The sequence below is a fragment of the Pezoporus flaviventris genome, unplaced genomic scaffold (genome assembly GCF_033815535.1).
Source record: "Pezoporus flaviventris isolate CSIRO_AGI_PZ_B2104156 unplaced genomic scaffold, CSIRO_AGI_Pfla_v1 ptg000035l, whole genome shotgun sequence".
NCBI lineage: Eukaryota > Metazoa > Chordata > Aves > Psittaciformes > Psittacidae > Pezoporus > Pezoporus flaviventris.
In genome coordinates this window covers 2,235,141-2,257,792 of record NW_026892583.1, presented here as the reverse complement: position 1 = coordinate 2,257,792, position 22,652 = coordinate 2,235,141, and the positions used below count along the sequence as shown (strand labels likewise).

General features: G+C 45.4%; 1 protein-coding gene and 1 long non-coding RNA gene across 5 annotated transcripts in view; both read right to left on the bottom strand.

Moving 5' to 3' along the window:
* Window positions 1-22,652, bottom strand: part of LOC133273736 (uncharacterized) — a 589,959-nt gene that overhangs the window by 385,859 nt on the left and 181,448 nt on the right. The gene's annotated exons all lie outside the window — the stretch shown is intronic.
* Window positions 3,066-22,652, bottom strand: part of TSPAN18 (tetraspanin 18) — a 130,229-nt gene continuing 110,642 nt past the window's right edge. For 3 of the 4 annotated variants that reach the window (XM_061462213.1, XM_061462211.1, XM_061462212.1), the window contains 7 exons: window positions 19,582-19,673; window positions 18,150-18,344; window positions 13,065-13,139; window positions 7,529-7,627; window positions 6,073-6,252; window positions 4,390-4,473; window positions 3,066-3,479 (listed from right to left, as the gene is read on the bottom strand). In XM_061462213.1, the coding sequence (XP_061318197.1) occupies window positions 3,432-3,479; window positions 4,390-4,473; window positions 6,073-6,252; window positions 7,529-7,627; window positions 13,065-13,139; window positions 18,150-18,344; window positions 19,582-19,644 (744 nt within the window). In that variant the 5' untranslated portion in view covers window positions 19,645-19,673 and the 3' untranslated portion in view covers window positions 3,066-3,431. Of the gene's footprint in view, window positions 3,480-4,389; window positions 4,474-6,072; window positions 6,253-7,528; window positions 7,628-13,064; window positions 13,140-18,149; window positions 18,345-19,581; window positions 19,693-22,652 lie in introns of those variants that run through there. The other variant, XM_061462214.1, reaches the window with a different exon arrangement.

Sequence of the window (22,652 nt, the reverse complement as noted above, 5' to 3'; positions counted from 1 at the left end):
CAGTGCTACAGCAAAGGAGGTGGCAGCACAGCAGCTCCTGGCCCCCAAATACTCACCAGAGCTGTTAAACATAACAATACAGTTGCTCCTCCTTCCTCCTGTTCACAAAACTACGGTACAACAGAGGGAGCAGACACATCAACAGGGGACGAAACCATCACATCCACATGCTTTTCCGTACAGCAGGAGTGTGCTTTCTGGGCTTGCTTGTTCATTAAGGTCTTCTAGGGGGGAAATTCCTTCTGCCTGTTACTGACTTCCATAGGCTTGCCTGTTATCTTCACAGCTATCTCCAGTTCTTGTTTAATATGTGCTGCCTGGCCTATGATGGGGTTCCGAGCTGTGTTCCCAATGGCACGCTACCAGCTCCAGGGAGGATTTAAGTCTTCACCCAGAAAAGAGCAATGGGAGGGGGATAAGGCAAGGTAAGGGAGGGGAAACAGCGGTGCCAAGGCCAGGATAACAGATGAATAATGATCTTTATGGTCCTTTCCGACCCAAACTGTTCTATGATTCTATGAATAACAGCCTTCTGAAGGTACAGAGGCTGCCATTAGGGAGAGAGGGAAAGCAAGGAGGCTAAAACCAGACAAAGCAATGAGTGCAGAATTTGGAAGGCCAAACTGAAACAAGCCAGCAGGGACAGTACCACAAGTGTGTGTATTTAGCACTTTTTGCTCTGGCTTTCCCCATCACTGACAGTTGTTTCTGCATCACTGACATGTTTTTTTCCCCACTCCACTGGTAGCAGAAAAAGGCTCTAAAAGACTTTTTTCTTCTTATTTTTTCCTTTTCCTTTTTCTTTTCCTTTTCCCCCTTCACTTCCCACCATGCACAAACGAGGGTATTTGCCTTCCAGGCTCTGCAATGAGACAAGCCAGGCCTTGGCATAATAAACTGAGGGGAAAGGGGGAGGAAAATACCCCTGAGACTGGGAGGAGAAAGTTCTGCTTCTCTCACTCACCTCCAGCCAAATCACCATCTCTGCTGATGCTTTTGTTCCTCCCCTGGGAATTGCTCTGCCAGAACAGTCCCTAACAACAGCTCCTGAGGCAGAAGCAGAACAGATAAGCTCGCCTTCTGCTCAGCCCATTCCCTGCAATACTAGTAGATGCAACAGATTTTCCTTATCTTAAGCACAGCACCTGCTGTCCGGCACAAATACTCCTGGGTTTTGGCTAGCAAAACTGTTTTCCTTCATTAAACAAGAGAATTTAATGCTAAAATGCCTCATTAAAAGAAGGCCCAGAGGGAAAGAGTGCGGAAATGCTTTCCATGAGGTTTAATGCAACATCTGAGGCTGCTCAGCAGCCCTGGAAACCTATTTCATTGCTCGAATGTGCTGACTGAAGCATGGGGGGAGGCTGCAGCTTTACCTGCCCCAGGCCTCTCCTTCTGATGAGCAAATTGTTCTCAAATGAAGTTTGGAAAAGCTCTAATAGCTCCTTCCTGTTCCTTAGCATCCCAGTTCCCCAAACTGGATATTTTATCCAGGATCACAGAATGGTTTGGGTTGGAAAGGACCTTAAAGCTCATCCAGTTCCATGGGCAGGGACATCTTCCACTAGACCTGTCCAACCTGGCCTTGAACACTGCCAGGGATGGGCACCCTCAGCTTCTCTATGTCTCACCACCATCACAGTAAAAAGCTTTTTCCTAATACATAATCTATTACAGAATCTTTGTCTACTATGGACCAGGCTTTCTGCTGCTTCCTTCCTTCCTTCCTTTCCTCCTGTGTAGCCTGTGCAGTGCCACTGGGAGAGCTCAAGGGACACAGCTCCAATAGTGTATGGGACCGGCCAGTGTACCTGCTGCTGCAAAGCCAGGGCATGAGGTTACTGCTCGTCTCCTTGCTGCTGCCTTCTGCCCCCTCTCCTTCCTTGCAAGTGGTTACAGCTTTCAGACGGGCTGGTTTAAGCCTCTATAAAAGGGCTGCATAATCTGAGCCTATAAAATGTGTAAAAACACCTAAGCTAAACAAGAAACCACAGCCCTTCTGTCTTCCCATGTGGAAAATGAGTTTTGGGTCAGGGAGAGACCAGATGAACAATTAAGGCAACAGGGGTTGATGCTTCCAGAGGAGAGAAACCAGTGACCTGATAACCATGACCACTGGAGCAGCAGCTGGAGCAGTTCAGCTGCATGCTGGGTGCTCTCAGAGCCTACCTGGATCCTCAGCGCTTCCATCGTCACCTCTGACCAAGGCGCAGTCGCAGGCATCCTCCCCAAGTTCACTTCCAAATGGTTAAGCAGATGACATGTTAGTTAAATGTCAAACTATCTCAAGGAGGAAACGCAACTAACAGGCAGACTAAACCAATTCTGACTTGATGTTTGCATTGTGAGCCTATGGGAGACTCCCAGGGGAAATGCTCTGAGCAGAAATGATGCACATAGCATGGGAATGGCTGGCAGACGTCAGCCTCCCCCATCCAGCACCATGCCTGGCCCTCCCCATAGGGCTGGAGAGCATGTATGAACCACTGCAAATATTTATGCTGAGCACCACAAACTGTTTTTTGCGAGTATGAAGGGAAAGGCAAAGGCTGACAAGATTTAAACTCTATTTCCTCCCCTTCTCAGGAAGGCAGCAGTATCAATGATTCTTGACCAGAGCCAGTCTTTTTCCCAGGAGATGGGAACACAGCAGGGAAATGGTTGGTCTCTTTCTCTTTCACAACAAGGAGCTATAAATCTTAGTAAAACCAGAAAGGTAGGCACCAAACTCTTGACCATTGGCCTTCCTTAGTTGAGTCCCATCACCGAGACCACGCTGCCCCTGCTTGGGGCTCCAGAGAGAAGCCAACCTCCTTGTTGGCTTCTCCAACAAGTTTCAGAGGCAAAGCTTTCACTGAAGAACATGTGTTTTCTTTCTGTGGCTGGGAATTAAAGCCAGAACCACACCAACGATGACTACCTACTCCTTAATTGAGCCGCCACCGCTCGTCTCAAACCCACCTGGACAGTCACAAACTTTGGCCAACCCGCTGCCTTATCCAGCCCCTGTGTTCTTCAGTCCTTTGCTGTCTAAAGCATGATAAAGTCATGAATGTAGAGATTGCTGAGGGGATAAAGCAGCCGTTGTTTGTCCTCTTGCTCTTCCCCATCAGCTCCATCAGTCTCTAGTGCAATCGGTGGCTGTGCTGGGCTCCTGTGGGTGGCTCTGGGCAAGGGTCCGGTGTACAGTGTAGTGCACATCACCTCAAAGTTCCAGCCCCTGAAGTACAATCCTTTTGGTCATTCATATATTACAACCCTCTTTTTTCTTTTTTTTTTCTTCTTTTTGTGTTTTTTTTTTTTTTCCCAACCCCATTTTGTTAAAAAAAATAAAGGTTTTTTTTTTTTTGGGTGGTTTCAGGTTTTGTTTCTTCTCGTTTTCCTTCTTTCGTCTGAGCATGTGGGGAATGTGGCGGTCCATGGGCCACTTCTTACTGGATCCCTCGAAAGAGACACATAGCGAAGATCATGGCGAAGAGCTGGGAAAGGCGGGGAAAGAAAAACAGAGAATCAGCTACAGAGAGCTGTATCTTCCAGAAGATTGGAAACGTCCCCCATGGCCACGGGACCACTCCTGTCATTCCTTCCCATCCATCAGTCAGTGCTGCAGCAAGAGGGACCCTTCTTACAACCCATGGAGGCTGTGGCAAAACGTTTTCTGTTTATATCTTAAAGGTGATCCCTCCCTTTATTCCCCTGCCCCAACTGTCTGTGGCGACAGCAGCAGCTTGGCTTCATTCCCAAACTGCCCTGGTGTCACAGGGAAGCAGGATCCTTTGTCCCTGCTCTGCACATCATTGCCACAGCCCAGAACAGGCAGAGCTCAGCTTTCTGGGGGCTGCTGGGGCTCTCTGCCCAAATCACTTTCCTTTACACAAGACACAGGACCAGGGAAAGCACCCAGCCTTGTCCCAGCGATGCTGCAGGGACATCATTTCTGTGATAATATCATGTCTGATAGAAGCCTGCTCCTCAGAAACATCACCAAAGAGCAGGTATTAACTGAGGATAATGGAGATGCTCTGGAACCAATACAGTTTCAGGCCCTGAATGGAAGTTTTTAAAGCAAAGGCAGAGTTTGAACACATTAACCAAGTGACAGAGCAGTCAGCTTGCTAGTTGCAATGACAGCAATGACTACAGGGGGCCATGGGGCTAGTGGTGCATCCCCATAGCCCCCATGGCCAGCATGGCAGGGTTGTGGCACTCATTATTTCCCACCCTTTCATGGCAAAGGAGCAAGCACCCAGCTCTTTCCAGGCAATTAAAACCCACAAGCTGACAACTTGCTCATGACTGGCATGGAGCAGCTTTCCCTGGCAATGGGGGAACCTCACTGCTGGACAGGAACCAGCACTGATTTTCTTCCAGTCACACAAAGGTAAGTACCTCAATAGCCAACACTCCGATGGCAAGGGCTCCTGCGAGGTACACATAGGTCTCAAAGGAGTTCAGGATCACAGTGTAGCAGCCCTAAGAAGGACAAAACGTGGTGAGACACACCTGAGCAGTGCATCACCTTGTTCTCTCAGCACAGCCCTCATGGCAGGGGGTTTGCACTAGATGCCCTTTGAAGGTCCCTTCCAACCCAAATTGTTCTATGATTAGTACAGGAGGTGCTGTCAGATCCAGGCACTACAAGCATGGATCTCTCTCACCCCCTGACCCAGCACAGGAAGCAGAAACCCACGTACAGTGCCATGGAGGGGAAGGTTTTGTGCAGCGGGATGGGAATGGATCCATCCACACATAACCCCACACTGACCACAAGGAACTGTGACTTCTTGAGGGCAAAGAGGAGCAGCACAGGAGAGTCATTCCCTCTGCAAAGGGCAAAGACTAAGCACAGAGGAAAAGACCCTAAGGGCAGATGACAGGCAGATCAAGCTGGCTGGGGAAAAGGGCAACAGCTAAATCTGTTACCTGCTTTCACCCTCTTCCTCAAAATACATTTCTCTCTCCCTGCTGTTTGTCATCTCCCTCCTCTCTCTTCCCATCTATTCACAGCAATGAGACCTGGCAGAAGCAGTACGGTGCCGTCTGCGATGATCTCTCACCCAGAGTGCCTTTGCCAGCCACTTCCAGCTGCCAGGCAAGGAGCAGCTCACACGCTGCTTCCAAACTCCCTTTACCCTCTTTCGCAATCTGCTGTCATGTGCTGGAAAGAGGACCACTGCTTCGTCTGGAGAGAGTAGGAGGCTTGTACACAGTTCTTAGTGCTGAGGTGAACGCAGTCAGGAACTTCATAGAATCATGGAATAGTTAGGGTTCGAAAGGACTTTAAGATCATCCAGTTCCAACCCCCCTGCCATGGGCAGGGACACCTCACACTAAACCATGGCACCCAAGGCTCTGTCCAACCTGGCCTTGAACACCACCAGGGATGGAGCATTCACAACTTCCTTGGGCAACCGATCCCAGTGCCTCACCACCCTTACAGTAAAGAACTTCTTCCTTATATCCAATCTAAACTTCCCCTGTTTAAGTTTTAACCCTTTACCCCTTGTCCTATCACTACAGTCCCTAATGAAGAGTCCCTCCCCAGCATCCCTATAGGCCCCCTTCAGATACTGGAAGGCTGCTATGAGGTCTCCATGCAGCCTTCTCTACTCCAGGCTGAACAACCCCAACTTTCTCAGCCTGTCTCCATACAGGAGGTGCTCCAGTCCCTGATCATCCTTGTGGCCTCCTCTGGACTTGTTCCAAAGTTTCTTAAACTTCATGTCGTAGTGACATTGTAAGGAAACACGAGGACAATGAGGGGCTGGAGCACCTCCAATACAGAGAAAGTTGGGGCTGTTCAGGCTGGAGGAAAGAAGCTGTGTGGAGAACTCGGAGCAGCTTCCAGTGTCTGAGGGGGATACAAGGATGCTGGAGAGGGACTCTTCATCAGGGAATGTAGTGGTAAGACAAGGGGTGATGGGTGCCCAGGGAAGCTGTGGCTGCCCCATCCCTGGCAGTGCTCAAGGCCGGGTTGGATGTGGCTTGGAGGTCCATGGGTATGATCACCATGACCACTGCAGCCATATCTCTTCCTGCAAACTCCTTTCCCTGGTGTTGGGCTTCCCTTACCTGTCGGTTCTGAAACCTCTCGATGCCTGTGAGGCAGGCTTCCTTGTTGACAAACATCCCTTCCCGGCTCTGGAGCTCTCGCTGGCAGCAAGCCTCCGGTGTCACACTTTCCAAAGGGGAGTATGGAAGAAGAGGGACAGCTTCGAAATCTTCTGGTCCATTCACTCCACAGCAGGCAAACTAGGGAGAGGCACAGGAGGAGAAAGGAAGGAGTTGACACTTTGCCCTGAAAGCAGATAGGAGAAATCTACCAAAGACCTATTCTTGTAGGGATCAAAGCTTTAGTCAAAGCAGAGACAAAACAACTATTGTTTCCAAAGAAGTGGGTTGTGCTTGGACCTCAGAGCTTCTGTTTCATCAAAGCCTGTATAGAAAGTCCCACTGTTCCCATGTCATACTATAGACTCTTAAGGTACCACTGGGAATATTGCCACGAGCTGCACAGGGCTTTGGAGCACATCCAGAATGACCTGCTTGAGATCACCCAGCAAGTCTGTAAGGGAGCCAGCAGTACAATGCAGGCTCCTCACCACCCCTTCTCCCCACAGCTAATGGTCAGGCATGTTGCTGCTAGATGATTCAAGTAAGGTACTTTTTTAGGATTCAAGTCAGGTCCTTTTTAAGGATTCAAGGCATACTCTGGCTCTGTCTCCTTTCAGTCAGCAAAAGGAAGTGTCTTTATTAAAGTCCTGAATCGGCGTGAAGGGCAGCACTCATCTTTTTCTTTTAAGATTAAAATTGACTTTTCATCTGCAGAGTCTGACGTCCTGCTCTTCACTCCTCAAGAGACGCACCGTGGGTTGTACTGAGCACTGAGTTCACATGTGTAAACACACAGAGACAGCTTCTCATAGTAGATAACAACAACTCTAATTCCAATGACAGTCAATCTGTAACCTGCTTGATTAGGATTGTAATAGCAAAGTCAATTTTGATGGCTAATATTTCTATACTGAAAACACACCATTACACACACTCCTGCCTGATCTGCCACCTACCAACTCATTACACAAGAGCTAACGAAAAACCCCATTAGCTAGCACCAGTTTTTGGCTGACGATACTTCTGAAATAGCCTGCAAGGTGAAAGCTCCAGGGTAAATGCAGCGATATTCAGTTGCAGAGCTCCATGGCTTTTTGTGCCCACTGTTGGGAAGCTGGGGGTACCCATTCAGGTCAAATGCCTCAGGCTTTGGCAAATCACAGAGGCTGACAAAGTCATTGGGAACATCTCCAACCCTAACTATTCTATGATTCTATCTCCCTCAGGACTGATGGATGGTCCCTTGTTTTGAGAAAGACTGGCTGCCAACCCAGCTTCCACTACTGCCCCAAACCCTGGTGCTATGCTTGGTGCAATAGGACTGTTGAAGCAAGACAAGCTGAGGGTGTGGGCTAAGCACTGTGTTGGTGGCCACTGGCCATGGGCAGCATTGGACTGGCATGGCCTGACTTACTGTGATCATAACAGAGTTCCAGGTGGAAGAGAAGACATCCGTGTCGTTGTTCCTCAGGTAATGCTTCTTCAGCTCCTTGGTGAAAAACTCTCTGGTCAGCTACAATGCACAGACAGGAGGAAATGTAAAGGTTTGATGGGGCTTGGAGCAATCTGATCTAGTGGAAGGTGTCCCTTCCCATGGCAGGGGGTTGGAATTGGATGAACCTTAAGGTCCCTTCCTACCTATACCATTCTATTGTTCTATGAACACATTTTTCAAGCACTTCCCAAAGTCTTCTTCAAAGTTTCTTTCCAAAGTTGTTTTAGTTTTGGTCTTCTTTTTTGCAAACCTCAGAGGAGAAACATGGGAAAAAACGCTGGCTGAATGATAACTATATCCAGAGTGAATAGTACCCGCCGAATAAAACTGCTCAACTGCTGCTCACTAGAAATCAGGTATTGAATTATAAGTATACCCATAAGATAATGTTTACACTTAAGGCTTGGTTGTTTCTTTGATTTTTCAGTGCTATTTGAAAGTGTTTCATAAGTTGAAACAGGACTAAAACAGACTCCAGAAAGGTCATCAAATCCAACCCCAAATAGTAGTTTAATGTACTCTGCTTCACGAGGTCTGCAATCAAAGCATGGTTTTCCCCTCATGTTTCATTTTAAATCAGTTAACTTCCCACTAACAACAGGGGAACTGCTCTGAATTTATGTCCCTGTGTGAGAGAGCAGAATGAAGCCTTAATATGGAACTTTCTGGGAATGAAAAGGAAGTAAAAAGCATAAAATGAATGGTCAGGTCAACTTACAAATCAGGGGGAAAAAAAGACCATTTCCCTGACAATGCTTTAGATTATCTAAACCAACCCACACACGTGAAGCAAAAAAAAAATCCTCTTTATACTTCCAGTGTTTAGATAATTCAAGTGTTTTTTCCTAAGGTCAGCAATATAAATGAATGGAATTTCATTTACTCCTGTTTACTTTTACAGTAAAATAGGAAAACTGAACAAACACTTTGGCTCAGGGAAGTTAGACACCTTGAGATTACATTTACTTAGGGTCACTCTCTGGAGGACTAGTAAATATATGAACTTTATAGACTGTTAAGCTGTACACCCTGATTCCATCTGGTTGCCTTTCCATCACTTCAGGAGGAAAAATAGCAAGGAATCCCCTTTTCAGGTTCCCAGTAGGTCTTGACTTGTGTGGTCTCCTCTCCAAAATACCTTGTGATTTGTGATCCATAGAGGCAAAACCTCCCTACCACTGCAAAGGGGGTTGAATTCAGCTGGATACAGCATTGCTTTAGTGCTGCACATTTGCAGGGTCAGGAATTAAGCTGCCTGAAAAAGACCTTTTTTTACTCATTTTCCCATTGTTCATCCAGCACTGCAGATGCAGTGACACATACAGCTACAAGTTGGCTTCAGGTTCTTGATATGCAATGTGAAATATCGCACATACACATGCATATGTATGAGATGTATGGGTGGGCACAAAAGCACAAGCACAAAACTGTTTGTTTCCTTTGTATCACAGAATGTAAGGGGAAAAAATAAGGAGGCTGTGGTGACTTTAAGACTGCCAAATACCACTTCATATTGACTTCTCTTTTACAAATACAAACTAAGGCCAAATGTAAGGATTAAATCAATACTTTGTCACAAAGACGTGATGCAGGTAGCTCAGTCTCACTACCTTTTAATTAGAAATGCTGCTAAATCCCCGAATCACGTTTACGGGACAAATATTAACTCTTGGGTTTTTTTTTCTTTTCTACATTAAAATACCAGAAAACAGCATTTTCCTTTGGGAATTTGGCTCACTGAGAGAAATATGAAATGTGAGACTGAAATATGTCCTCAGTGTTCTCCTTTCCTTCCCTTTCTCGGCATACTTTTGCCACGCAGCACGCTTCCCTGCTGAGACAGCAGCACATTCTTCTGATGCTTGTCTGTTTCTGAAGCGTGGACTTTGAAACTGATATCATTGTTGGTAATAATCCCAGCTGACTGCCTTTGGCGGGGTCTAAAACAAAAGAGTCATTTCAATACAAAGTGAAACCTTTATTTTGACAGCAGCAACCCCTGAGGAAATTGCTCAGAGTTTGTGTGTGATTTCTTTACGACACTTGGCCTGAAGCAAAGCCTAGTGCTGAAAGGGTAAGTTTGCCAGGAAGATAACTGATTCCAGTTTGTTGCTTTTAAGTTGTTTGTCCTGAGCATCTGAAGCTCAGAAAAAATGTAAGAAAACCCATAATAAAAAAACCCTAATAATAAAAAATCAATGAGAAAAGCATCTTTCTTCTAAAAAATCACTGACAAGGGAAAATAAAAGTCGTAAGACTGACTTTTGCCCACAGCCCTCCTCTTGCTGAAGCTGGTGACAGCACTGATGAGGTCTCTGCACATTGGAGTCCTATGGCCAGAGCTATTTAGAAGGAAGGAAAGAACCTAATCATAAAACTAGATCTCCACATACATTTCTGACAACACAGATCTGCCACAGCCATTAACAGCAATGAGCTGTTCAGCTGTGATTTCTTCTAGCTGTTCAGAGAGGAACATCTCCAATACAGAGGAAGCACGTGCATGTGTACATTTATGTGCCAGTGAATGAAGTGTTTTGTCACACTGGTTCAAAAGATAGCTTGGCCGGGGTTACTGTAGCCAGATGAAGGGGATTTAGGGAAAAAGAGGGCATTTCTGCTGGTGCCTGCTTGGAAAACAGGACACACTCCTGTCCACCTGCACCTGCCTGGAGCATCCTCACGCTTCTGCACAGTACAGTGCTCCTACTGTAGGTACTGCCACCAGTGCTGCACTTCTCACTTCCACATTGCTTTCCATCCCAGAGACTTCCAGCTGCCCAGCTGAGGGATGGATGGTTCATGTTCTTTAGTTTTTGCTTTATGTCTGAGGAAACTGAGGTAGCAGGAACCAAAGTGACTTGTTTATTGTCAAACATCCTGACTCCATCCAGAGCCCTGCCACTGGACTCATCTGTTCCTACCATTCTGCTTGCTAGCTTGCTAAGACAATGCACTAAGAGTCAAATATTCCTCTAGGGTTTTTCCCACCCAAACCTCTGAAAGCATATAAAGAGCTGCTCCTGTACATAAGTCAAATTGCTCTTTCCTAGCATCTCTCTATTGTTCATGGAAGGCCTTACTTTAAGAGGGGTCTTTCTAGATGGAAAAGAGTTCTCCACCCTCCAAAACCTCCTTTACAAAGGAAAAGAAACTCTGGTATTCCCATAGCTGGTTAAAAACAACCTGTCTCTTCAGAGACTGCTTTTAAACAGTTCTTTAGGAGTGCAAATAGACTTGTAGATCACAGCAACTCACTATCACAAGCATCACTTTGGCTCACCCCACCACCACACTGTGCTTCAATGACTCTTCCTCTCATGTCAAATCTCAGCAGAAAACATCTCTTTTCTCCCTTATTTTTGCTTCTTAATTTCTTTCAGCTATTAATAATTTAACTCTGTTGAGTGTCTGGAAGCTGGTTCGGATGTAAAACCCTGTACAAGAGAAAGCTGCACCAAACGTCATCTGGAAAGTGAAGAGATAGAGCAAGTCTTCCCTTTTTTGCCTCATTTTATGCACGCAGTGAGGCCACAGCCATATGGATTCATGCAGCGACCATCACAGGAACCCACTTGCTAAGCTTCCAAGAAATTTACAGTTCCTAAATATGTATTTACCACCACACACTTTGAAAGTAACATATTCCACAGGGAAAAGCACATCTGAACTTGACCTTAAATTGCTACTGTGAAGAATCCTTTCCGTCATGGGGTCACTGAAAGACCACCTCTATCCCCACGGACATTCTGTCCAGCCATTTAGCCTCACCCTAACCCAAAGATGACAGCAAAATTAGCCCCAATAACCAAGCCCAAAGAGCTACCACCAAAATACACAGGAAAAAGGGTCGGGCTTGTTTTACTTTTCAGAAGAAACCTGAGAAGAGAACAAGCCACAAGAATCTGCAGGCTGAGTGTAACTTCTGCACAGAGCCATCCCCAGCTATGTTGGGATTTGACGCTCTTCATTCCTTCCCTTTTAAGCCCTTCCTGTCAGTCATTCTGACAGAGTGGGAAGCTGGTGACACAAACAGGGAGTCGAGCTCAAGAAAGATAGGAGTTTGTTCTCCTTCAAGTTTTCTCTCACAAAACACTGCCAGCTGCCACAGAAGTCTAGAATAAGCACCATGACCTTATCGTGCAAGATAACATATCCTCACTTGTCCCACAGCTCCCATGGAAGGCGCTGATGCTTTGCCCAGAAGCAAGATGTGACTGAGGGAGGAGGACACAAGCAGCCCTGCAGCACCTTTCACACAGGCTCGCCTCCAGCTTGACCAGTTTCTTCTCCAGCTACCTTCCATGCTGTCTTGCTCTCAGCTTCCTGGGTCCTCAATTATTTGCCTATCAAATCTTCTCATAAAGTATATCCCAACTCAAGAAGGGCATCATTGTACATGGCCCTTCTATGCTCATGCCACATTTCTGTCCTCTTCAGTACAGGGAAAATGCTGTATGTTCTTTCACTACTGATAGAGGCCAAATAAACAAAATAAATACTAACAGTCAGTAGTGACCATCTCTACCTGTCACCGTTTTGCCATGGCCATCACTCAGTCATGTTGCAAAGATGGGTTGACCTGGGAAGCATGGATCTAGTTCAACCAGGCTCTTCTTTCACATGTGGGAACAGGAGAAAAATGCACAAACCTTTGCTGGTTAGAGAAACAAATGAGACTGTGCTTACTAGTAGTGTAGCAAAAGCTTACTACTAGCATTGGGAAGGGATAATGGTCATGTAATAATATGCATAGAAGCAGAATAGAGAAATCTGCGGAGAGAAGAACCAGAAACCTGTAAGCAGGGCAATATGCAGGGGATCCATTGATGGGGCTCAGAATGGGACGTGGGGAGACTTGCTCAGGGCAGGTCAGGAGGGATACCTTACTACCTCAAGCAGGGATATCAGAAGGGATATCTTATTATCTCAAGCAGTCTTGAGGGGAATCTGGTGAGCACCAGAACATGAAAGTTCAAGAAGGAATATGATTAGAAGATGAACAAGAGGAATTTTTTTTACACTGCAGAATGAGCATTGGCTCTGTTGGGAAAACAGCAGGTTTCACTATTAGTATTAATATTAAACACGTGCTATATTGAAAAAATGAAAGAGTTTGCTTTAACCTTAGTGTGACTTTATAATAAACTTCTCTCTGGTGGAATGTGCAGCTGGTTTGGCTGCAGAAGAAGCAGGAAGACTAAAATCTTCAGGATTTAAGTGGTCCCTCAATGTGTATCTCCCTTGTACATAAACCATCCACCCTGTGTACCTCAGGTTAGTTAGTATTCACTGGCTTGCTGGCAGTTCTGCACACTGAGGGTAGGAATGAAACAGGTTTGTTGGTATTTAAAGCAAACAATAGCTCTACAAACAATCAGCCACCATCTAACAGCATCTCCAGCTGCGTACAACCCCACTGGGGTCCAGAGTTCACCCACCATTGGGTACTTACATTTTCTCTGAAGATAAAAGCCAGGATAGCAGCTGAAAGCTCCGCCAGGAAGATTAACAAAATAAACATGAAGAACTGGAAAAGAGAAGATGAAATACAAATCAACCAAACATATCATACTATTAGGTGCTCGCAATAGGTAGTAGGAACACAGGGGTTTGCTAGTCACCAAAGAGATGGAAGAAATAGAATGGTTAGGGTTGGAAGGAATCTTAAGATCATCTAGTTCCAACCCCAAATAACCAAGGAAACTTTTTTTCCCTGAGAGTTAAAAAACCCCTACGAGTAGGTAACCTGGAGCAGAAACAGCCCCTCTCTGCTGTCACAAGATGTGGGATTTGGGATGCTTTTGCCTGGCTCTAATGGATGAAAAGGAATAAGACTACAGGCCACATGGCATTTCCCAATAATAAATGTGTACCAGGTTAAAACAGTAAAGCCTACTGGGATGGAAAAAGTAATATGATTGTGTAGATGCTCATACAGTGTTAAATTGTGCTGACACAGATGTATGCATCACAAGCGTATACCTACATATGCACACACACCCATCACTACAACATAAACAATCTTACTGTAATACAATCATAGCTCATTGTGTATGGAAGGAGGTAGTGGAACATAATTATTTACATCTTTGACCAAAAATGGACTCTTTTCAGAGTATTCTACATTTCAGGACAAGATTACCCTTGATTAATATCCCTCTCCACACAATGGGGTTGCACTGAGTTAAGTATTAACCACACAGAACCTCTCCAAAAAGTTCATAACATACCGTCATAATTTTAATTCGATTATGCAAATATCATCCATGTCTTGTATAGCATCCATAGTGTGCATATTCATATCCTTACATTAAGCGCACTGTTGCATTGATGCCTTGTGCTAGTTTCATGCTTCTGCAGTCCATAAGAAACAGTACAAGGAATAGGCAGGGATGTGCCCTCTAAGACCTTAAAACAACTATGGGTGCTGAGGAGCACCTATGAGAACAGAGCAGAAAGTGGCTAGGCTCTATCCTATCCCACAATGGCATTCATTTCCATTCTTGGAGACAAAGTAGTGGGCTTGAGGAACCATAAATCTGAACTAGATGGGCAGGCTTTTCTGTTCTTATAAAGGAGAAATCACCATCTGTGATTCTATATTCAAGGATCCCAAGAATTACCCACAGACTCGAAGATGATTTTACAAAGCTGAGTGAATGTTCAGAAATGAACTCAGGTTTTGGAACCATGTGAGGAAACCAGGAGTGAACAGAGAATAAAGACAACATCACATGGAGGGCAATATACGCACAGTATATGTTACCAGTGAAGGTGGCTGAAGCAACAAGTAGAAATGAACACAAGAGAAGCCTGGATGGTTTTTTTTTGTGTTCATGAGAAGGTTATTGAAGGTCTTTCTGAAACAGAAGGCAGGCAGATGGGGCCAGAAGTACTATTGTGATCCCCAAGCAATGATTTATAAACATTGTCTGAAATACTGTGCACTCTGCATTTTGGTAACGGAAAGAGAATTCAAAATACCTGCTTGAAATGGGCAAAATGTTGTTTTGTTGTCAATTATCAGGACTGTAAGTGACTTTTCCATGCTGGAAAAGTGCACGCACCATCCTGTCCCATTTGTCTACCTGCTTCTGCAGGGAAAACAAAAGAAAAGGAGCCTGGACTCCGATGACAAAACAAGGAGAGTCAGATGAGCAGGGACTTGGGCTGCTAATAGGATGCTGTTGGCTTGATTTTGCTGAACTAGTTAACTCTCTAATTTATTCTTGCTGCCAGAGTTTTCTGTGTGGTTTCTTTTCTTCCTGCTCAGAGACTGTTTTAATTTCACCACAGGAGGGCAAAGAACAAGTGATGAGAATGAAGGATGCTTTGCAAATTCACATCATCATCCATCAAGGGATCTCAGCATAGTCACAAAGAGGTCTAAGGTGGCCATGAAGTGATTAATCCCATCACCTTGCTAATTGCATTTCATTTACTGATTACTGGGAGACACATGTTCACCCAAGCTCCAGCTCAGGTCTGTGAAGAAGTGGAAGCAGTTACTCCCAGACTATCTCTGATAAGCTTCATTATCATTTCCAAACTGATTTACACTTATATTGTGCAGTCTGCACTACAGATTTATAACCGTTACTGTAGAAAAGACATGAGCAGCCATTAGGGCTGATGAGAAAAAGAAGATGGATCATCAGTGTCTCAGAACTTGCTCTTATTCTGCATTTTAATGAGAGTCAAAATCTGCTTATTTTGTTTTGCCTCCCAAAATTAAATTGATCACTGACGGATGAGAGCACTAAATAGCCAACTGGTTAATGTGTGGGACACAACAGCCTCACGTTCAAATTCATGCTGAATTCCCAACATTTGAACATGGGTAACCCCCACATGCAAGGTAAACTTCCTGAGGAGTGGGGTCTTGCATGTTGGTCAACACTCCTGCCTCAGCTTCTGGTGATGGTTGTAGGTTTATCAGATGTTCCCTGAAATCAGTGTTTCGTGATTCTTTTTCACATCTCATCTACTGCTCCAGTTTCTCCAATGCTGTTCCACAAAAAGCAGCAACAGCCTTTAACCCAAAAGACCCACATTTTCATGCTGATAAAGTTTCAGGGGCTACTGCATCCAGATTACAAGAGTGCGAATCAGGATACATGCAGTCAAAACTAAGACAAATGAAATTAATATGGATGGTTCTTGCTGCAAAGCTGAATCAGTCCTGTGATATAATGTTGTATGCTCAGCAGCATTTTAGTTTCTGATTTTCATGGTGTTCTTTTGCAGTCAGAAGGCCTTGAGGACAATCTAGAAGTTACTCAATGTCTGATTTGCAGGCCAACGTTTGCTGCTTTTCACGAGCCAAGTCCAAATGCTGGGAAATCTAGAAACTTCACAGCCTTGTGCTTAATGCAACATGTTAGGTTACACAGTGATGCTTCTGTACCAAGAGACAAGCAGCTTGATTTAAAATACAAGTTCTTGCAGGCACAGAAGCCAGAACCTAGAGAACACGCATTTGCGCATCTGTCGTGTCCCTTCTATCTCCTGTTTACATTTGGACTAAAAGCTTCAGACATGCATTATGCATCGCTGTGAAATCTCACTCAAGCAGCTCTCTGGCTCATCAATTCTTTAACAACTTTGTAAGTGGGCTTGATTTGATCTAGCAACTTTTCCCCCAAGTACCACCCCCCCAAAGCCTCACACTCTCCGCTTCACAGGGTGTTCCCATGTTCATGAATGGTTTGCCTTTTCAAACCCTACAACTTACTCGCATCAGGCTTCTGGTTTCACAGGTCCTTTATGCATTTTAACATCAGCTGGTGTGGTCCCCCAAGAAGCAGGATATCTCTTTCACTTGGTATCAGCACAGATCCCTGACCGAGGGCATCACAGCTGTTGTTTAACAAGTTGACTTCGATACCATAGAATCATAGAATCATAGAATCATTAGGGTTGGAAAGGACCTTAAGATCATCTAGCTCCAACCTCTCTGCCATGCCAGAAGCTCTGGAAGAACTGATCAAGGTGGAACACCAACTCCTCATCCAGTAACTACTTTCAGAGTTTCGCCTAGTCCACAGCATTGCTCTCAGCCCATGTATTTCTCCCAGTCCAAGTATAAAATAATAGCAAAAGTAAATAGATAAAGCAGCAGGGATAAGGACTATCTCTAACAATCAGAACCACAAAACTGAGTGCACTGGAGTATAACTAAAAGCACCAGAAGGACCATTCAAACCATGATGCAACTCTGTGATGTTAAATCAGGAGAGAACTTCCTCCAGCCAGTCTATATGCAGTGGACATGGTCCAAGCTGAAAATATTACACTCCCATCCGCTTTCAATCAATACTTGTCATCAAACATAACTTTTAGTTTCTCAATCTGACAGGGACAAGCTTTTGGAGTAACCTCTGGCTTATTGTGCCTGATCCTTTGCGTGTTACTAGGTTCCTCTGGGCAGATCTTCCTAACCTCACAGGCACATTTGGTTTGCTGATTTACTTGTGAGGTGAGGCACTAAATCAAGCCACAATGGCTTCCAGAACAGGGCTCTCATTTGCAGGTTATGAATTCAAGGTGTGGGTGAGCGAAAGGCCATAGAGAATTCCTTCAGTGCAGCCATGCTTATCTCTAGGAAAGAATGGGTTTGCATTCCGGAAAGAGAACTTTCCTCTTCTGTTTAGACACAAGTCTCTTTTGCACCATGAAGCTGTTATGCAAGATACAACCATAGCAAAACACCATAAGATGAAGATTTAAACAAAACAAAACCAACCCCCTCAAAACCCCTAACAAGGAAAAACCCAAAGCCCCAACACCCAACAGACCCAAATGGGGAAGCAGAAGGTCATGCAAAGTAAACCTGATGATTTTTGTCTTTCAACACGGAACTTGTAATGCCTTCCAGTAAGAGATAATGGCTGAAAACCCTGCAGTATCAGAACTTATGGTAGAGGTCAAAAGTGACTTATTTTAGAGGCTAATCTCTTTGGAAATATTATTTGATGACCACAAGGGATGGAATTTAACCCTATCAGTCAGGGGAAAATCTGCCTGAAGAGAACAAATCTGGTACGTTTTAGGAGCAGAATAGGCTGCATAAGGGAGCAACCAGTTATTGAGAGCTGCAGTGACAGACCACCATGTGGTTCTGAGCTGCTCATTTTGCTGACATGGGGGCTCTGTTACACAGATGCTCTACATGTTCTCTCTGCTTTGCTGTGAACCGCTGAGGAATGAATCCACAAGTGGAGCAGTGGGGTTTGGGTGGCCAAGAAAGGACCATTTTTGGTCACTTTATAAAAATAAAAGGAAAATCCAAACCACCAAATAGGAACATTTTGAAACAAAGCTTAACAAGGTCAAATACACTCCCAGACTCCATAGCCACTGGGCTCAAATCTGGTACAGGGAAAAAGAAAATTCCCTGTATTTCTAGCTGTGCAAAAGTACCCAAAGCCTATTTACTAAGGAAATAACAGCTACAATAACAGACACCCATTTCATGCACTTATCACAGCATCATCTATTCAGTCACCCCCATTCCAAAAGGCCAACAGACACTTACAAATAGCAGGAGGCATTTGTTCTCACGGATGGCACCGCAGCAGCCGAGGAAACCCAGCAGGAAGAGCATGGCTCCCATAGCCAGCATGATGTAGGCTCCCGTGAAGAGCAGGGGGTTGGCAGCTACTATCTCTCGGAAGCCCGTGGGATCCACAATGACCCAGATCCCAAGGCCTAGCAGGCACGCTCCTCCCAGCTGTCATGGCACAAGGAGAGAGACATAGGTCAACGTAAAGCAACTGATGCAGGAAAATTGGGTTCATTGCTATGTTTTGATTAGAAGTGTTCACTTGGAGAGCTTCTGTTTCTCGGTGGCATATATTCTCCACTCAGAAGGTGACTGCTGATATGCTATCTCTTGCTCACTAAATGACCATTTGCAGCAAAAGCACCTTCCTTGACATGTCACTACCAGCTGTTTACAACCTCCCTAATGTTGAAAGACTGAACCTTGCGCTGCTGCCCCATAGAATCATAGAATCAACCAGGTTGGAAAAGACATTTAAGACCTTCAAGTCCAATCTCAGCACTGCCAAGGCCACCACTACCCCATGTCACTGAGGACCTCGTGTATATACTTTGTGAACACTTGCAGGGACGGTGACTCCAGCCCTGCCCTGGGCAGCCTGTTCCAATGCCTGAGCACCCTTTGGGGAAGGAATCATTCCTCAGCTCCATCTAAACCTCCCCTGGTGCAGCTTGAGGCTGTTTCCTCTTGTCCCATCCCTTATTCCTTGGGAGAAGAGACCAACTCCTACCTCACTACAACCTCCTTTCAGGTGGTTGTAGAGAGCAACTATCTGTAAGCAGCAGCCCAGCGAAGGGGCACACATGAACCATTGCCACCACAGAAGCCAAGGTGGCTGGGTGCTCCCACCCTTCTTGTCACAGACTAGAGCAATAGGGTGACAGAGAATGACCCAATGCATGGTAGGAAAACAACTGTGTTTCCATGTGAAAACCACGAAAACAACTGTGTTTCCATGTGAAAACCAGGAAAACAACTGTGTTTCCATGTGAAAACCAGGAAAACAACTGTGTTTCCATGTGAAAACCAGGAAAACAACTGTGTTTCCATGTGAAAACCAGGAAAACAACTGTGTTTCCAATGTGAAAACCTCAGCAGGGTGTCCAGGACTAGAAAACAATTCTGCCATTCCAGGATAGATCCATGTACACCACCAGTTACAGCTTTCCCTCTGGTCTCCCTTGACAAGGACAGGAATAACTCAAACAACAGTGACCACAGCGCTGGCTTGCAGAATGTCTGAGCATCTTTGGATGCAGCAAAACCCTCCGTGATTGCTAGTGCAAAGCTGAGGGGACATTCTGTGCTGTGATGATGTGACCAAATTACAGCCTGTCCTGCTGGGGAGCAGCAGGCTGCTCAAAACAGGAGGATTCAGGAGAGAAAGTGGGTTCTAAATACTTACAAATATGAAGAAATTGAAAAGAAACATCAGGTACTTCATGCAGCTCAGGCAGTCTCCCTCCATGGTCTTCAGGCTCCTTGACCCAATTCTTCCTGCAAAACATCAACACTCCCTTAGCACACTCATTTACTATTAGAGTGATAAAATCCTGTCTCCACTCATACTTCCTCCAAGGTCCTGTGGAGTTCATTACACAGAAAAGCTCATTTCTTACCTGAACAAGGCAATATAGCACAGGCTAGTATGAGATAATGATCACCACTAAGTCCCTTTGCATTCTTCCAGGTCTAAAGGTGAACACAGGTATGAAGAGGAGGGTTGCAGGAGAGGAAAGGTCTAGCTTTGCTTGCAGAGGAAGATGCTGAGGGAAAAAATACCCCTCTGCACATAAGATATTATTTTTCCCAGTCCCTAGAGCCTGTCAAGTCTAAGAAGCATTGAATGAACCTGCCCACATCACAACAAAGAAGGTCATATTGACACAGAAGCCAGAATAAGCTATATCCATTTAAAAGACTCACAAGCATCTGGGATAGTTAGCTCCATACAAGCTTCCTCCGCAGAATGAATGCCACTCAAACATGAAACTTGACATCTGGAGATGCTGGGCTGGGATAACTGCACTGTGTGGATGTGGGAGGGCCTGAGGATGCTGTCCTCACACAGTTACTCAGCTTGGGGCACACCATACATTGTGACTGTGCAGTAAAATTATGATGCTTTACACCCCACCCCGCACAGGTCTTTTGCAGGCAGAGCCCATGGGTTGACATTGGCAAGCTTTTAAGACCAGGAAAAATGCTAAGGAATCTTAACCAGTTTGAAACCCCACGTCTGAATTAGACAACAAACTGCTTAGGACAGTACTCCTATTGGAAGAGCAGCTATAAATCCTGACCAGGTGGGGCTACATATGAAGAAAGTGCTGCTTCCTGTTTGATGAAGTCTCCCTATATCCAATTAAGTCATCAACTACCCTAAAGGGACAGACAAATAAATACGTGAAACAGTAAAACTTTGACTGAAACAGAAGATAATGCAGTCATGGCACCATGCACAGATGGATGCATACATTCGCAAACACAGAAGCACAAGTCTGCTTAGCTCCCTAGAGAAGCCTTCCCAAAGCCCACATGCTTCCGAGCCCATCTCTTTCCCTTTCTCCACTGCAAATGCCATTCCCTAAATAGATCCGCATCCAGTGATATGCTATGTTAGTAAAGTACATTCGATTCACTGAAAGAAAAACAGAAACTACGCAAGGTTTTCACCAGGTCAGAAATGAAACTCCTCTTTTCACTCCTTCATTGTTTTGTTAATCCACAGACCTTGTGAATGCTGTCGAGCCTCGTGGGGTGCTTCCCACTGTGATGGGAACTGCTCTGCTTTAGCCTAAAAGCTAAGAAAACCAATGGCAGGCAGAGCTCCCAGAAAGGGGCTGCCCGAGGCAGAAGCCAGGTTTCTATCACAGTACGTGTCTGCTGCGCTTGACTTGGGTGGCAATCAAATCAGTTCCTTCCTATTGGCAAAACGGGCAGAGGTGCAAATGGTGCGACACAGTGTCTCCTGTGGACATGCAGCTGCTTTCTCTCCGCATCTGCATGTACCTGGGGCAGGACAGCAGCATGCTCTGCTGGCTGGGCACCTCTCAGGGGATTCCCTTAGCTAGAAGAATCCTGAGGATATAATAGAAGCAATCATAGAATATCATGTTGGAAGGGATCTCAAGGATCATCTGGTCCAACCTTTCTTGGCAAGACCATGACCTAGACATGATGTCCCAACACCATGTCCAGCTAAATCCTAACAGTGTCCAGTGCTGGGGAATCCACTACTTCCCTGGGGAGATTATTCCAGTGGCTGATTGTTCTCATTGTGAAAAATGTTCCTCTTGCATCCAATTGGAATCTCCTCAGGAGCAACTTGTGCCCATCACCCCTCCTCTTTTCCATGTCACTCCTTGTAGAAAATGAGTCAGCATCTTTGTAGCCACCCTTTGGATACCGGAACATGGTGATAAGGTCTCTCCTGAGCCTTTTCTCTAGGCTGAACAAGCTTAGCTCTTTCAGCCTTTCCTCATGTGGCTTCCCAGTCCTTGGATCATCTTTTGTGACCCTTCTTGAGACCCTCTCCAGCCTGTCCACATCCTTTTTCTGCATAGCAGGGACCAAAACTGAGCACAGCATTCCAGGTGTGGCCTGACAAACTCTGAGTAGAGTAGGATGATGACTTCTTTGTCTCTTCTGGTGATACCCTTGTTGATGTAACCCAGCATCCTGTTGGCTTTCTTTGCCACAGCAGCGCTCTGTTCACTCATCTTGAGCATGCTGTCCACCAGCACGCACAGCTCCCTTTCCACAGAGGGTCCACAAAGCCAGGCTTACAGTCCACCTCGCTTCTGGAGAAACACAAATCTGAACCACAGAACAAAAGCAGTATTTTTCTTTACAGTTTATTTTCTTCTGCCTCTGATGATACACAACTCTTCTGTCCAGAGAGACTCAAAGCCACAACTGCAGTAGATGGAGTGGGGCACAGAGCGCTGGCATGAGCCTGGAAGAGGTGCCCACAGCTTTTTGATGGTGTTTAAAGCCATGTCTGCAAACCTCATAGAGAAAGGAGAAGAGAAGGCTGCCTGGAGACCTCACAGCAGCCTTCCAGTATCTGAAGGGGACCTATGGGGATGCTGGGAATGGACTCTTCATTGGGGACTGTAGTGATAGGACAAGGGGTAACGGGTTAAAACTTAAACAGGGGAAGTTTAGATTGGATCTAAGGAAGAAGTTCTTTACTGTAAGGGTGCTGAGGCACTGGAATGGGTTGCCCAACGAAGTTGTGAATGCTCCATCCCTAGCGCTGTTCAAGGCCAGGTTGGACAGAGCCTTGGGTGCCATGGTCTAGTGTGAGGTGTCCCTGCCCATGGCAGGGGGGTTGGAACTGGATGATCTTAAGGTCCTTTCCAACCCTAACTATTCTATGATTCTATGCTTCTGTGATTCTATGATTCTATCTTTAAGTCCAGAAGGGTAAGGAGCTGTGGGAGAGAATTCTTCAGTTTCATGGAAAAGGTG